The sequence below is a fragment of the Schistosoma mansoni genome, chromosome 1, assembly GCF_000237925.1.
Source record: "Schistosoma mansoni strain Puerto Rico chromosome 1, complete genome".
Lineage (NCBI taxonomy): Eukaryota > Metazoa > Platyhelminthes > Trematoda > Strigeidida > Schistosomatidae > Schistosoma > Schistosoma mansoni.
In genome coordinates, this window is record NC_031495.1 from 57013799 (window position 1) to 57027476 (window position 13678).

A 13678-nucleotide genomic window follows, 5' to 3' on the forward strand; every position below is an offset into this window, starting at 1 on the left:
GAGAGTTACTCTAATGCTGTCCAGAGAAGCACGAAATGCACTTGTAGGACGGAGATCTCATGGATTCAGGATAATTAAGACATCATTCAAAACAAAGAAGGAGGGGATCACAATGAATGTTATCCAATGTTATGCACCCACCAATGATAGCAACGACGACGATGAAGATCAGTTCTACGAAAGGTTGCAATCAATTATAGAGAAGTGCTCACGAAAGGTCCTGACCATCCTGATGGGAGATCTAAATGCTAAATTTGGAGTGGACAACACAGGATATGAAGATATAATTGGATGACATGGACTAGGAGAGAGAAATGAAAGTGGAGGGAGACTTGCAAATCTATATGCATTCAACAAATTGGTTATAGGCGGCACAGTATTTTCACACAAGCGCATACACAAAGCTACATGGATCTCACAGGACCACACCACAGAGAACCAGATGGATCATATTTGTATCAACATTATATTCCGAAGATCAATGGAAGATGTGAGAACCAGGAGAGGAGCTGACATAGCTTCAGATCACCACCTGGTTGTGGCGAAGATGAGACTGAAGCTAAAGAAACACTGGACAACTGGACAAACAGCACTACAAAGGTTCAATACAGCGTTCCTTCGAGATACTGACAAGCTCCATGAATTCAAGATAACTCTCAACAACAGGTTCCAGGCTCTACAGGATCTACTGAAAGAACAAGAAACTACTTTGGAGGACAACTGGAAAGGGATAAAAGAAGCACTAACTTCAACGTGCCAGGAGGTTCTTGGTTCTAAGAAGAATCATCACAAGGAATGGATCTCTATGGGAACCCTGGACAAAATTCAAGAAAGGAAGAACAAGAAACTAGCAATTAACAACAGCCGAACACGAGCAGAGAAAGTCAAAGCACAAGCAGACTACGCAGAAGCAAACAGGGAAGTGAAGAAAAGCATTAAAGCCGACAAGCAGAAATACATGGGAGAACTAGCAACGGCGGCGGAAAAAGCTGCAAGAGAAGGGAATATGAAACAACTATATGATACAACGAAAAAATTGGCAGGGAGATATAGAAAATCGGAGAGACCAGTCAAGTACAAAGAAGGAAAGACAATCACTGAGATTCAAGAACAGAGGAAAAGATGGGCAGAATACTTTGAGGAACTGCTGAATAGACCAGCCCCATTGAATCCACCGAACATCGAAGCAGCCCACACTGACCTTCCAATAGATGTCACTCCACCAACGATCGAAGAAGTCAAGATGGCCATCAGACAAATCAAAAGTGGGAAGGCGGCAGGACCTGACAATATACCAGCAGAAGCACTGAAGTCAGACATTGAAATAACTGCAAACATGCTTCACCTTCTATTCAAGAAGATTTGGGAAGAGGGACAAGTGCCAACGGACTAGAAAGAAGGATATCTCATCAAGATATCAAAGAAAGGAGATCTGAGCCAATGTGAGAACTACAGAGGCATCAGTTTGTTATCAGTACCAGGAAAAGTTTTCAACAGAGTGCTGCTGAATCGGATGAAAGACGCAGTAGACGCCGAACTTAGGGATCAACAGGCTGGATTCCGTAAGGATCGGTCGTGCACAGACCAGATTGCGACACTACGGATCATCGTTGAACAATCAGTTGAGTGGAACTCATCACTATACGTCAACTTCATCGACTATGAGAAGGCGTTTGACAGCGTGGATAGGAGAACATTATGGAAACTTCTTCGACACTATGGAGTTCCTGAAAAGATTGTCAACATTATCCAAAACTCATACGATGGACTACAGTGCAAAGTGATGCATGGAGGACAGCTGACAGATGCATTTCCAGTAAGGACCGGAGTCAGACAAGGCTGTCTACTCTCCCCATTCCTCTTCCTTCTAGTGATTGACTGGATTATGAAGAATTCGACATCTGAGGGGAAATACGGAATACAATGGACTTCTCAGAATCAATTAGATGATTTGGACTTCGCAGATGACCAAGCCCTCCTCTCTCATACACACGAACAAATGCAGATGAAGACCGCAAATGTAGCAGCAGCCTCCGCATCGATAGGCCTCCACATTCACAAAGGAAAAAGCGAAATTCTCAAATGCAACACGGAGAACACCAACCCAATCACACTTGATGGCGAAACTCTGGAAGAGGTGGAAACATTCAAGTACCTGGGGAGCATCGTTGATAAACAAGGAGGATCTGATGCAGATGTAAAGGCGAGGATTGGCAAAGCATGGGCAGCATTTCTACAATTGAAGAACATATGGAACTCAAAACAACTCTCAACCAATTTCAAGGTCAGAATCTTTAATACGAACGTCAAGACAGTCTGTTCTACTGTACGGAGCTGAAACGTGGAGAACTACTACGACCATCATCAGGAAGGTACAAGTATTTATAAACAGTTGTCTACGCGAAATACTCAACATTCATTGGCCGGATACTATCAGCAACAGCGTTTTATGGGAGAGGACAAACCAGCTTCGAGCTGAAGAGGAAATTAGGAAAAGATGTTGGAAGTGGATAGGACATACATTAAGGAAATCACCAATGTGCATCACGACTCAATCCCTAACTTGGAATCCGGAATGGAAGTGGAAAAGAGGGAGGCCAAAAAACACACTACGCCGGGAAATAGAAGCAGATATGAAAAGGATGAATGTTAACTGGAAAGAACTGGAAAGGAAGGCTCAGGACAGAGTTGGATGGAGAATGCTGGTGAGCGGCCTATGCTCCTCGACGAGGGGTAACAGGTGTAAGTAAGTAAGTAAGTCAGAACAACCTAAATTATGTTGCAATACAGAATGAGGATTACTAAATATCAGATAACTATTGCTTTCGTAAGTCTGATTGAGGTTGTTTCAATATTGAGCTGTTAAAAAAACATAATGGGATGATTTTTAGGAATAGAGGGATCAAACAAACAATTCTGGTATAGTAAGTAATAAGTGAACCCAATAATAACGCTTTAATTTCATAAGTTCCTGAATGAAATGAGCTATCCAAATCAATCAATTTCTTAAGTTATAATTAGACTTCGATCATGCTTATTTTTTCGCTAGACATTTTACTACATAAAGTATGTTTTTGTTATATCCCGAAGAGAATACTGAATGGTACCTTTTGAGAACTATTTATGGACCAATATTATGTGTATATTTTTATTTTATAATTATTAACTAACTAAACTATTTATATCCATATCCCTCTTATTATAAGCTTTGTTTTGACCTACGAACTATTACTATAAGATTTACCATTCTTGAGTTATTCCCAGTCTATTGACTACTGCCTCCCACATTCACAGCTACATTTGGCTGAACCTTGTACAAATGTTATTTTCTATTTTATTGGTACAATGCGGTCTGTTTGTTTAGTATATAAACCCAGTATGTTTGAGAATAATGATTCATATTGCAGAGGGTGTTATTGGTGTTCTGGACTTAACTGGCTGGGCTAGGCAGAAAGCAGGACCGACAAGTACTATAGACTGCTCGTACGGGTTTCGTGTGTCATTGGTCCGATCAATAAATTCGCTCCTCTCGGATTGGCGGTATTATCACGTCATATATATAAACAGGGAACTCAGGCACACAGTTTTGTTGACCATTTATTGTCTTAAGACACTGTATCAATGATTCAGATTTTTAAACATCTGTACTGACTACAATGACTCGGATAATCAACATACTTACATAACTTGCTTTTTCAACTGGAAGTTCAGAGGCTGACCAAAGTCGCTCACTATACGAACATCCTGTCAATTCTCTTTGATTCATCTGGAAAGTTGCTTACACATTCAACCAGAATTGTCGAGTCAATAGACAAGATTTCCAATAGGTGAATAACATGGGCATTCATGTCTGAAAACTCCGTGTCATCAAATTGTGTAAAATGCTAAAGGTGAAACCTTTTGAGTTAAAATTATTTTAACTCTAATTTCACTTCCCCAACATCACTAAAGTTCTTTTTTTCTCTTTTCATGTTCTTGGATTGCTCATTTCGCCATCGTTCTCATCTGAAAAGACTTTTCATCTTGTTGATTACCGAACTTTGTCTACCGTTTTCACAAGCATAGTTTCTTTCTGTCCCCAGAAGAAACTGTCCATTTATTCTTTTGAACACAATTTTAATGACAAAGTACCATTTAGTATCTTAGAAACAAACTATGTCTATGTATCAATCTTGAACAAAACTGTCAAACCTTAATGAATGATATTGTCAAGAGCAAAATATTCTTTTCTGAATTGTATTTAAATATTCTATATGACTTCATTGTCAATGTTCTCAATAGCCACATCTTTCAAAAATGTCTTGATTATTAATGAATTTAAGTTAGAGAACAGTGGAAGGTAAGAAGCAATGAACAATTATTTCTTCTTAGTTTAAGACCATGATGTAAACATGACTTGAAGAGCCAATAAATTTGAGGGTGAGATGGTAAATCATTGATAACACTGGTTGAAGATCGTTTTCTGTCACATTAACCAAAGTTAGAAGTATAAACAGACTAATGTGAACTCGGAGGTTCCTCGATAACAGGTTAATTGAAAGACATTACTGTCCTAGTTATGACATTGGTCTTTGGCCATAAATGTCTCTGCACGTTAACTTATAATGAAGAATTATTTGCAAACTGCACGATTTCAAACGGAAGGAATAATGTGTACACTGATTCTCATTTTACACTTGATACAGAATGACGTTCAATGGTCACAGAATCTGAATGTATTCCTTCTTCTTAATGTTATTTCTCAGTCATCATGCTTGTGTTAAACTAACATTTCAACATACAGTATCTACGTCAACAGTTCATTATAAAACAAACTACTAATGTAATGAACGAGAAAACAGGTGGGGATAACCAATTTATATTTAAATAGAAAATTACAGAATGTTTCGGTAAAATGTGAGAACAATCCATTGAATACTTCGTTTGCGAATCTCCATCATTTGTCTTTCACATTCTGTATGATTCTTCTGAATTGCAATTTCTTTCTATTTCTCCTTCTATTCTCCCCAACTTGATCTTGTTATCTTTCTGCTTTTACATATCATTATAACGACAGATAGAAAGTGTAACTATAGCACATATGCATTATATTCACAAAATGTATTATATAAGTGAGAAAGTTTGATCTTAGCCACTTTTACTGCTGAATAAACAAAGATCACGATGCAGTCCTTGTAATGCAATAGATTGTCTGTGAGTCGTGAATTGTGTCTCATTATTTAAGCTAAAAGGTTATCTTAACATCTACTTAGCGTACTTCATGAAACTTTTACATCAAATGTGCTTGAATTTGTAAATGTTTTTACGTTAAGTAAATGCTATTAACTGTATGAGATTTATTCTGTTATCTTAAACTATATGAAATGGCAGCTAGGGTCTGTTTTGATACAACTGTTTCATCAAAATCTATAAAATACTATTTATTCTACATGAGGTGAACGTGCTTGGAAGTCACTGTGTTTTAAACGAGAATGCAAGTGAGGACAATCAATTTATACTTGAATAGAAAATTACAGAATGTTTCGGTAAAATGTGAGAACAATCCATTGAATACTTCGTATGCGAACCTCCATCATTTGTCTTTCACATTCTGTATGATTCTTCTGAATTGCAATTTCTTTCTATTTCTCTTTCTATTCTCTCCAGCTTGATCTTGTTAGCCTTCTTCTGTAAGGGTTTTAACCTCCAACTGGTGGTTCATACTATTTCTGTCTGTCGATATAAGTAGTATACACCACCAACTCTCTAGAAAGTGGTCATACATCCTCGTCCTCGCAGTTTACAAATAAATTCCATGTACTCAAGAGGTTTCCTTCGGTCCATGAGGCCTCAATTTAGTTCATGATACATTTGGAAGATTTTGTGTGTGAAGATCTCTCCATACATACACTTTTAATATATTCTTTTTTATTCTTTCAGTTTTATATGTTGTCGATCTTTTTGATTCCGTTTGAGATGATTATATTTGTACTTTATTACAGTTGTTATTTTGTTTAGGCCTTCACTGAGTTTCCATGTTTCTTCCAGAACTGCATTTATGTTGTTTTAGTTGATAGTTAATCTTGGCGGCAGTCATATTGATTTGTTTCATTTTTGATTGTGTTGCTTGCATTGACTTGAATTGTGCACTTTTGATCGTGAATTGAAGTACTCTTCCAGAATAAGAGACACTATGTGTTATGAAGCAACCAAATAATATCCTCCGAACGAATCTGTACGTGATCTATCCAGGAAGGATAGAATGACATTTATTTGATGCGCTTGGCAATTTTTTTACATTCCTTTTCTACTTGTTTATTTATTGTAGTTCAGATTGATTATTGAGTGAACAGTTATCGATTGAATAACTGGGTGGTAATATTTGTTTAGGTAGTAATAAACATGTATATTTATAATGAAATCTAGAACCGTCATTTACCCAACCACTTAGTTTTGGTTTCAACTGGACAATAGTGAGTATCTAAACTACCTAGACAGTTATTCTTCAGTCATAACCTTAGTTTGGATTCTACAGTTCTAAAAAAATATCTGGCGATTGAAAGGAGTTATTTGGCGAACGTTTCGCGGATTTCATGTATCGCTCTTGAAGATATTCTGTTTCTTTGCTCATGATGCCAAACGCTCGTCTAAAGAAGTCAAGCTCAAAGCTCGTTGGTGTTAATGGAGCCAAACTAAATAACAGATCACCTTTAGCAAATCAAGTACCTTTCGACGTCCTTGTGTGTCCTGGCTTAGACTCCAATAGGGGTCATTACCATGATAATGACTCTAGTTGTAATTCGACGGCAGATGACGTGAAAAATCTTATATTAGATGAGAATATCAGAGAAGAGCGTCATGCCTATAGCGTCTGTTGTAGGTCTACAACTACTAAAGGTGGACTTGAGTTATTCCAACAGACAGCCAGGGGGGGTACTGGAAGTTTGTATGGCCTGTTTGAGACCTACGTAGCATCAAGATTCATTGATGATAGCCAACATTTGCTTTATTTTTGATCCACGACTGTGAGGGTAAGGCGAAAGCAGCTTTTGGGGGATGCGTCACGATGTCTTGGGTAGGGACATAAAGTTGATAAATAAACAAAAGATCACCATTGATTAGGCCATGCTACGCATCCCTTGCTTAGTTCACGCACTTCTTGAGGCGCAGAATACCTTACAAATATATCTTCAATCTCCTTCATTTCTGTCTTCTGATCTAACTGGGTTTGGGACCTTCCGATTACCAAATTATTATGGACAAAAGAGTTATGAAGTCTTGAATATCCATGACATCTTTACATCTCACTCAGCCCACCAAGTTATAATAAATCTGTTTGAATATAAGACAATGATCGACATCAATAGCTCATTCAAGTCATTTTATTCTCAACTTTAACTGCTGTAATGTGCTCTTTACAGGAAGAATGTCTATCAGAAGTGCGAGATAAGTGCCTGCACAAATCCACAACTCTGGTTAATGTTCACCAATATATTATCTCCTTGATAATACAGCCAGTCTACCACTGAGTACAGTTATTTGTCGTAGAAAACGCTTCAATGAGTGTTTATGTTCTAGAAATAAAAGTTTCCGTGCAATCTTTGAATCCAGTGCTTACTTTTAACGGCCCAACAAAATTTCAGACGTTAATTAAGGAAGGCGAATGGACTACTACAGGTTCACTTTAACGAGTAATTTGTGAGAGAATCAGCGTTTTTTCTAGGAATCGATAAGTGGAACCTTTCTACTACAAAAAGCTTGGTAGTACATGTAGCGGTAAATAAATCCCTAAAAGCAATAGCTCTTTAGGTCTTCCATATTTGATGCTGACCACGTTATTTTTAATGGACTCACTTTGCTGAAGTCACTCGGTCATGCATTCTCACCAGATCATGAGTGGGTACGAAGTGCTACACATCTCCTAAAACAGCTAGTCAGTTTAGACTATTCAATTCTCGATATATGCATATTCTATCAAATATATCTTCGAACCTCTTCGCTTCTGACTTCTGATTTGACTAGTTTGGTACACTTCAATTATAAAAGATGTCACTGGTTAAAGAGTTGTCAAACTCCGATTACTTTTGGTATCTTTATATGCAATCACGGTGTATCTTATCTATTAAAATTCTCCCACTCCTAATAGATCACTTATTTATTTCGGTATTACTCTACTCTTAAGATGATAACCATTAGGCACATAATAAGGAAAAGGGCAGGTAACATCCCCTACAAAATCTTCGCATTTAAAATCGGTAATCCTCTCAACTCTTCACCAGAATATGCACTAAAGGTACTTTTTTCGATGTTTACTTCGGCTCCATGGGTACTGATTAGGATTACCCCAATGGTTAAAAATTAACCACGTCAGTTGTTCTCGTTCCTTATATTCAGACGATAAATAACAGTGATCATACTCCTACTTAAACGATAACGTTATACCACTACATAGATGCAGATCTCAAGTAACAAATAGTTCACCATTTTCAATTAGAGTAGCTTGTTGTTTGGTTCATTGAAAATTGTACTCTGAAGGTTGTGGTTACTGGATACTTATGCGTGTGTGGAGTTTTCAAATGTCGTATTCATTATGGTTAGTTCTCAATATCATAGATTTCAATAAACAGTCAAGTATTCTTCTCTTCCGTTAACAGAGAGCACCAAGAAAGTGACTCACTTGAAATAACATAAGCATGGATCGCCTGTCAAAAAACCCTGAGATTCGGAGTTATAAATACATTTTATTAAATGCACAAAAAAGCAACGATTATTCATACTCTGGGGGGAATATTTAGTATGTTATCCCTTTAATAAAAACTGGCTATTCACAACTCGATGATATCAACGAGACTGAACTTAATTGCTCAGATATTAATTTTTGAGAGTGCTTATAAGCTCTCATCTAATCAGACCAATGTTTAATCGTCGCTCAGTATATACGAGTCTGTTTTATAATCATTTAACCTCTAATAAGACAATAGGGGACGCTCAAAACATTTTGGACCTTTCTAATAGAATGGGTTCGAAAGACATTTTACCGTGTTAGTGTCTCCTCACTGGAGTCTTTTCGGCGAATTCGCCTCATGTCCGAAATCAAAGTTCATTGCTTCAATCACACAATACAAATGTCCTCCGATGGTTGTCAAACATAATACGTTTAACACACAGGATATCAAATTTAAAACCGAGTCTACACGGAAGCATTTTGAATCTCATTTATTGTGTAATAATGTGAGTATTGTCAGTGACTGATACAGGTAACAAAATTTACTATGAATTACTTCCAATTACCGCCGGTTAATCCGCTTCACTTTGGCATTCGAATCTTCTCAGAGTTCTCATACTGTCTTTTCTGTGATCGACCACTTAAATCATTCTCTATGCAACAGATTATTGGACTTTCCAGTTTCGCTGATGTTATATATATATATATATATATATACATATATATATATATATATATACATATATATATATATATAGGGGACTGGATTATCTACCATATAGATGTGTGAACACATTTCGTGAAAATACTCTGGATACTACAGAATTAGACAACTCCGTTAACTAGGTACCTGCCTTCTTTTAGTTCGAGGGTTATCAGAGAAGACAGCAGAAGTGCTTTCCCTGCAAAATATATTTAAGCTGGAGGTTCGTGAGATTCTCGAATTGTTTGTCTAAAGGAGGTAAAGTGTTTGACTTCGAGTTGTGTTGTGACCTGGTGGTCAAACTTCGAAGGCCTACAGTTGTTGTAATCTACCAAAACTGAGAAAGGTGGAATGAATATCTTGGGAGTAACTTACCAGTGTGACTTGCTCCCTCTTTTGTAGGATCATGAGAACCTCTGGATATTACTGGTCAGACGTATAGACAAAACGAGTTTTTCGTTGAAAAACACTTTTTATAGTTTGCTCCATCCAACAGAACTCCACCTGTAGCTCCTCCGGGGGCTATTGCCGGTCCCTAGCCGGATAAACAAGGAGGATTGTGCATGGTGTTAGTGAGCCCATCTCATAGAAAACTAACTCGCTAAACAAACGCCAACCAGAAAAAATATTCAAACCATTTAAACTCTGACCTTCAAGCTGAAGGAAGAATTATGATGCCTGGTGATGAAAGACGAGACTTTTCGGAAGTCACAAGGACGATGCCCCTTCTAAAAACTAGAGCAACACTCTCTGTAGGTACATGGAACGTCCGGACAATATGGGAGACCGGGAGGGTCTTCCAAATTGCTGCAGAAATAAAGAGATACAACCTGGAGGTGCTTGGGATCAGTGAAATACATTGGACGCAGATTGGACAACAACGACTAGCTTCAGGGGAACTTCTGTTATACTCCGGCCGTTAAGAAGAAAATGCCCCACATACACAAGGAGTTGCATCGATGTTGTCCAAACAAGCACAAAATGCACTTATAGGATGGGAATCTCATAGACCAAGGATCATCAAAGCCTCCTTCGAAACAAAGAAAGAAGGCATTACAATGAACGTCATCCAATGCTATGCGCCTACCAACGATTAAAATGAAGACGTTAAAGATTAATTCTACGATAGGCTGCAGTCAATCGTCGAGAAGTGTCCAACAAAGGACCTGACCATTCTGATGAGAGATTGAAATGCCAAGGTTAGAATGAATAACACTGGATATGAAGATTTCATGGGACGACATGGACTGGGAGAAAGGAACAAAAGTGATGAGAGGTTTGCAAACCTATGTGTCTTCAATAAACTGGTCATAGGCGGCACTATATTCCCACACAAACGCATTCAATCTATGGACATTATTTTTATACAAACTTATTTTTTCAACATCCATAATCCATCATTTGTTTTTTTGGTTACATAGACTGAAGTTGCAAGTCACACATATTCACCTTCTTCAATCGATGAATCTCTAGCTAAGCAGTTGGCCAAGGTTCACTTTGAACAAGTAAGAAAACAAAAGTTGCGTCAGAAAATCAAAAGTGAAAGGTAGGCTATTGCATTAAAATGTTCAGGTACCATTTTATACTAGTTCGTATTTTGCATTTGGGTTTTAGCAACATACAATAGTTAATCTAATTTTAATCTACTACAAAGGACAACCTTTATGAAATGCAAAGTACACAGGCGAAGATTTAAGTCCGATTCAATATTTATCTGGCACCAAAATATGATATAATTTTTTAAAATCCCATTTCATAAAAAAATGAGTACATAATTGCATCTATCTTTAATTTTTTTGAAAGATTATTCTCCATGTTTAACCAAAATTTCCTGGTCTTTTGAATAAAAAAAGCGCTTAATATTAATAAATACCACTGACTTAATACAACTGAGAAGGATACAATAGATGAGATAGCTTGTCACTTTCACAGTTTAACAGTCGGACATTTGAGAATAGCTTAAATAATTTGGCGATATATATTGTACACTTCGGTTGAACAGTATCAAACGTTGGAAACCAAGAAGAAGCGAGCATCTGCTTTACTTTGATCAATAATTCTTCAACATCCTGGAACTAGGACTCCGCATGAGTATGAGTTTAAGAACCTTAGTTTTTGTGATAAACACAACTCCATTAACCATTGATTTGGAGTGCATTAGTTCAGCATTTTAACCTCAATGAATTTCTGATATGATGCATTCTTTATCATTGGTTAATCACTGTTTTTGTCCCGTCTGTCTGACTTCCGTATAACAGAGCCAATTACGTAAGTATGCAGTAACGTAGATATCACTATACTATCTCGCACTTGTCTCCAAGGTATAGACCTCCGTCCTAGCTATTAGTTGGCACTGTCAAGATATTTCATGCTAACCTAAAATAGCTGCCAAGTTTTCCCTGATTTGAAATAACTTTTTGACTAGAGTTTTTTTGCAATGAAAACTATTCTCAAGCTCTACTAGTTCTTATAAAACACCCGAGTAAATACATCGATGTAACTGTAGAGCCTGGTGATGAAGTTATTGAAAACAATTATTTGCTCAAATATTCTTAATTTCTAAACATCGATAATTTTTTATCTCATTTTCATTTACCACCACATTAGCACGTAAATTACTATCTGGTTAATCAGCGGAAAAATGTAAATATATATGTAGGATGTTAAACTATTCATCTTTCTATGGTGCATTTCAAGGCTGTTTCTCAGTTTAATGAATTTTTATTCTTTGATTTTGCAAGCATTGAAATTCGTGAACTTGAAAACAAACTACGAAGTGCTTATGTAGCTAAAGAACAACTTGCACAAATGGCCGAAAAACGTGCTCTTGCTTATGACTTGATGGTCAGTAAGATGGTGTTATTTTATTTCTCTCAGGGCGATACATTATCACTGGTTATTTTTCATAAACGTCATGTACTGATCAAATTTGACCAACTAAAAGGTGTATCAAAAGTCTCGTGGCTAAATATAGACGGAGTTAATTAGTACGAAACTATACACGATCTTTTAATGTTGGAACTTATGATTACAAAAAAGGAGACCATTTCAGTGTCTAGAAGATGATCCTCTCAATCTTATAATGGAAATATTTGATTTTTGAAATCTACCACAGAAGTTTGTACTTCACTTAATGGGTGGTTCCTTAACAATCAGCTTTTTTTATCACTCTCATTAAAATACTTTTCAACCTGACTCATTTACGAAATATTATTTATTTCATTCAACAAAATCTGAAATATGAAGTTTGATATTTTTATACTAATCATTTTTTGTAACCAAAGTAACCCCCTTTTACTCACTACCTAATAGGTGTGAGTATGTATTTGATAATGGTTATGAAGCTTTATTTGACTTTTCATTATTATTAATGTAAATTTAGTCATAATTTTATTATCAATTGTTTTATCCCCAAATGCCCAGGTACGGCCGAGAGTGGGGAGGGCCCGCCCTCTCCCTCAAAATGCTCTCACATAGCCACGCGTATATAGCCTCTGCCAGGGAAGTCCTACTCACTGCCTTCTCGTGGCGGGGGTGTTGTTTACGAAATTGAGAGGACGAAAAGCGAATGTCCGGCGCTTTAACTGGGCCAGTGGACACGGAAAGTCCACCTAGGGGAGTTGGAAAACCAATGATGCACATGAGTTCCAGTATCCTGAGGGAACAAATGGCGTATGAATCGATCGTTGGTCAATGGCTACAATGGGAATGCATCTCCTCACGATGCTCCACTGCCTTATGGATCAGACCTTTAGGTCAAAGGCTCGGGGTGTGGCCCCCTAAGAAAAACACCTGATTCAGTTTGGGCACCTGGGCAGTATCATAGCCCTCACACAAATCGAATGAGATTTGCACGGTACATATGTATCTGGTGCCCCCTTGTACCAATATTTATGTGTTTAAATAAATAAAATATGATAGAGTTGAGATCATGAGTCAATTGAAGCTAGACCACCATGGAAAACCTGAAAGCACCGGACAGCCGTTTCGTCCTATTATGGGACTCCTCAGCAGTGCGAATCCACGATCCCGCAGTAAGCAGTGGAGTTCAACCAGGTCTGTTGGGAGATATCAACTCACTGATGACATTGGTGAATGGTTGCTCAATTTCGTGGATTGGTTGAAGTTAGACATTAACGCCGCTGCCTGCCGGCTCAGTGATCTAGTGGTAAAGTGCTCGCGCGCAAGACTGATAGGTCCTGCGTTCGAATCTCGCGAGGCGGGATTGTGGATGCGCACTACTGAGGAGTCCCATAATAGGACGAAACGGC

At 37.6% G+C, this 13678-nt stretch overlaps 2 protein-coding genes across 2 annotated transcripts in view; one reads left to right on the plus strand and one right to left on the minus strand.

Moving 5' to 3' along the window:
* Smp_159150.1 (hypothetical protein) overlaps positions 1–3766 on the minus strand; it is a gene marked incomplete at both ends in the record, with an annotated part of 64772 nt that extends 61006 nt beyond the window's left edge. The window contains one exon of the mRNA XM_018794961.1: positions 3679–3766. Within this exon, the coding sequence (XP_018649322.1) occupies positions 3679–3766 (88 nt within the window). The remainder of the gene's footprint in view (positions 1–3678) is intronic.
* Positions 3767–10646: 6880 nt separating this feature from the next.
* The window catches only part of Smp_068350 (hypothetical protein), a 16593-nt gene continuing 13561 nt past the window's right edge, over positions 10647–13678 (plus strand). The window contains exons 1-2 of the mRNA XM_018794963.1: positions 10647–10953; positions 12149–12251. Of these exons, the coding sequence (XP_018649323.1) occupies positions 12216–12251 (36 nt within the window). The 5' untranslated portion in view covers positions 10647–10953; positions 12149–12215. The remainder of the gene's footprint in view (positions 10954–12148; positions 12252–13678) is intronic.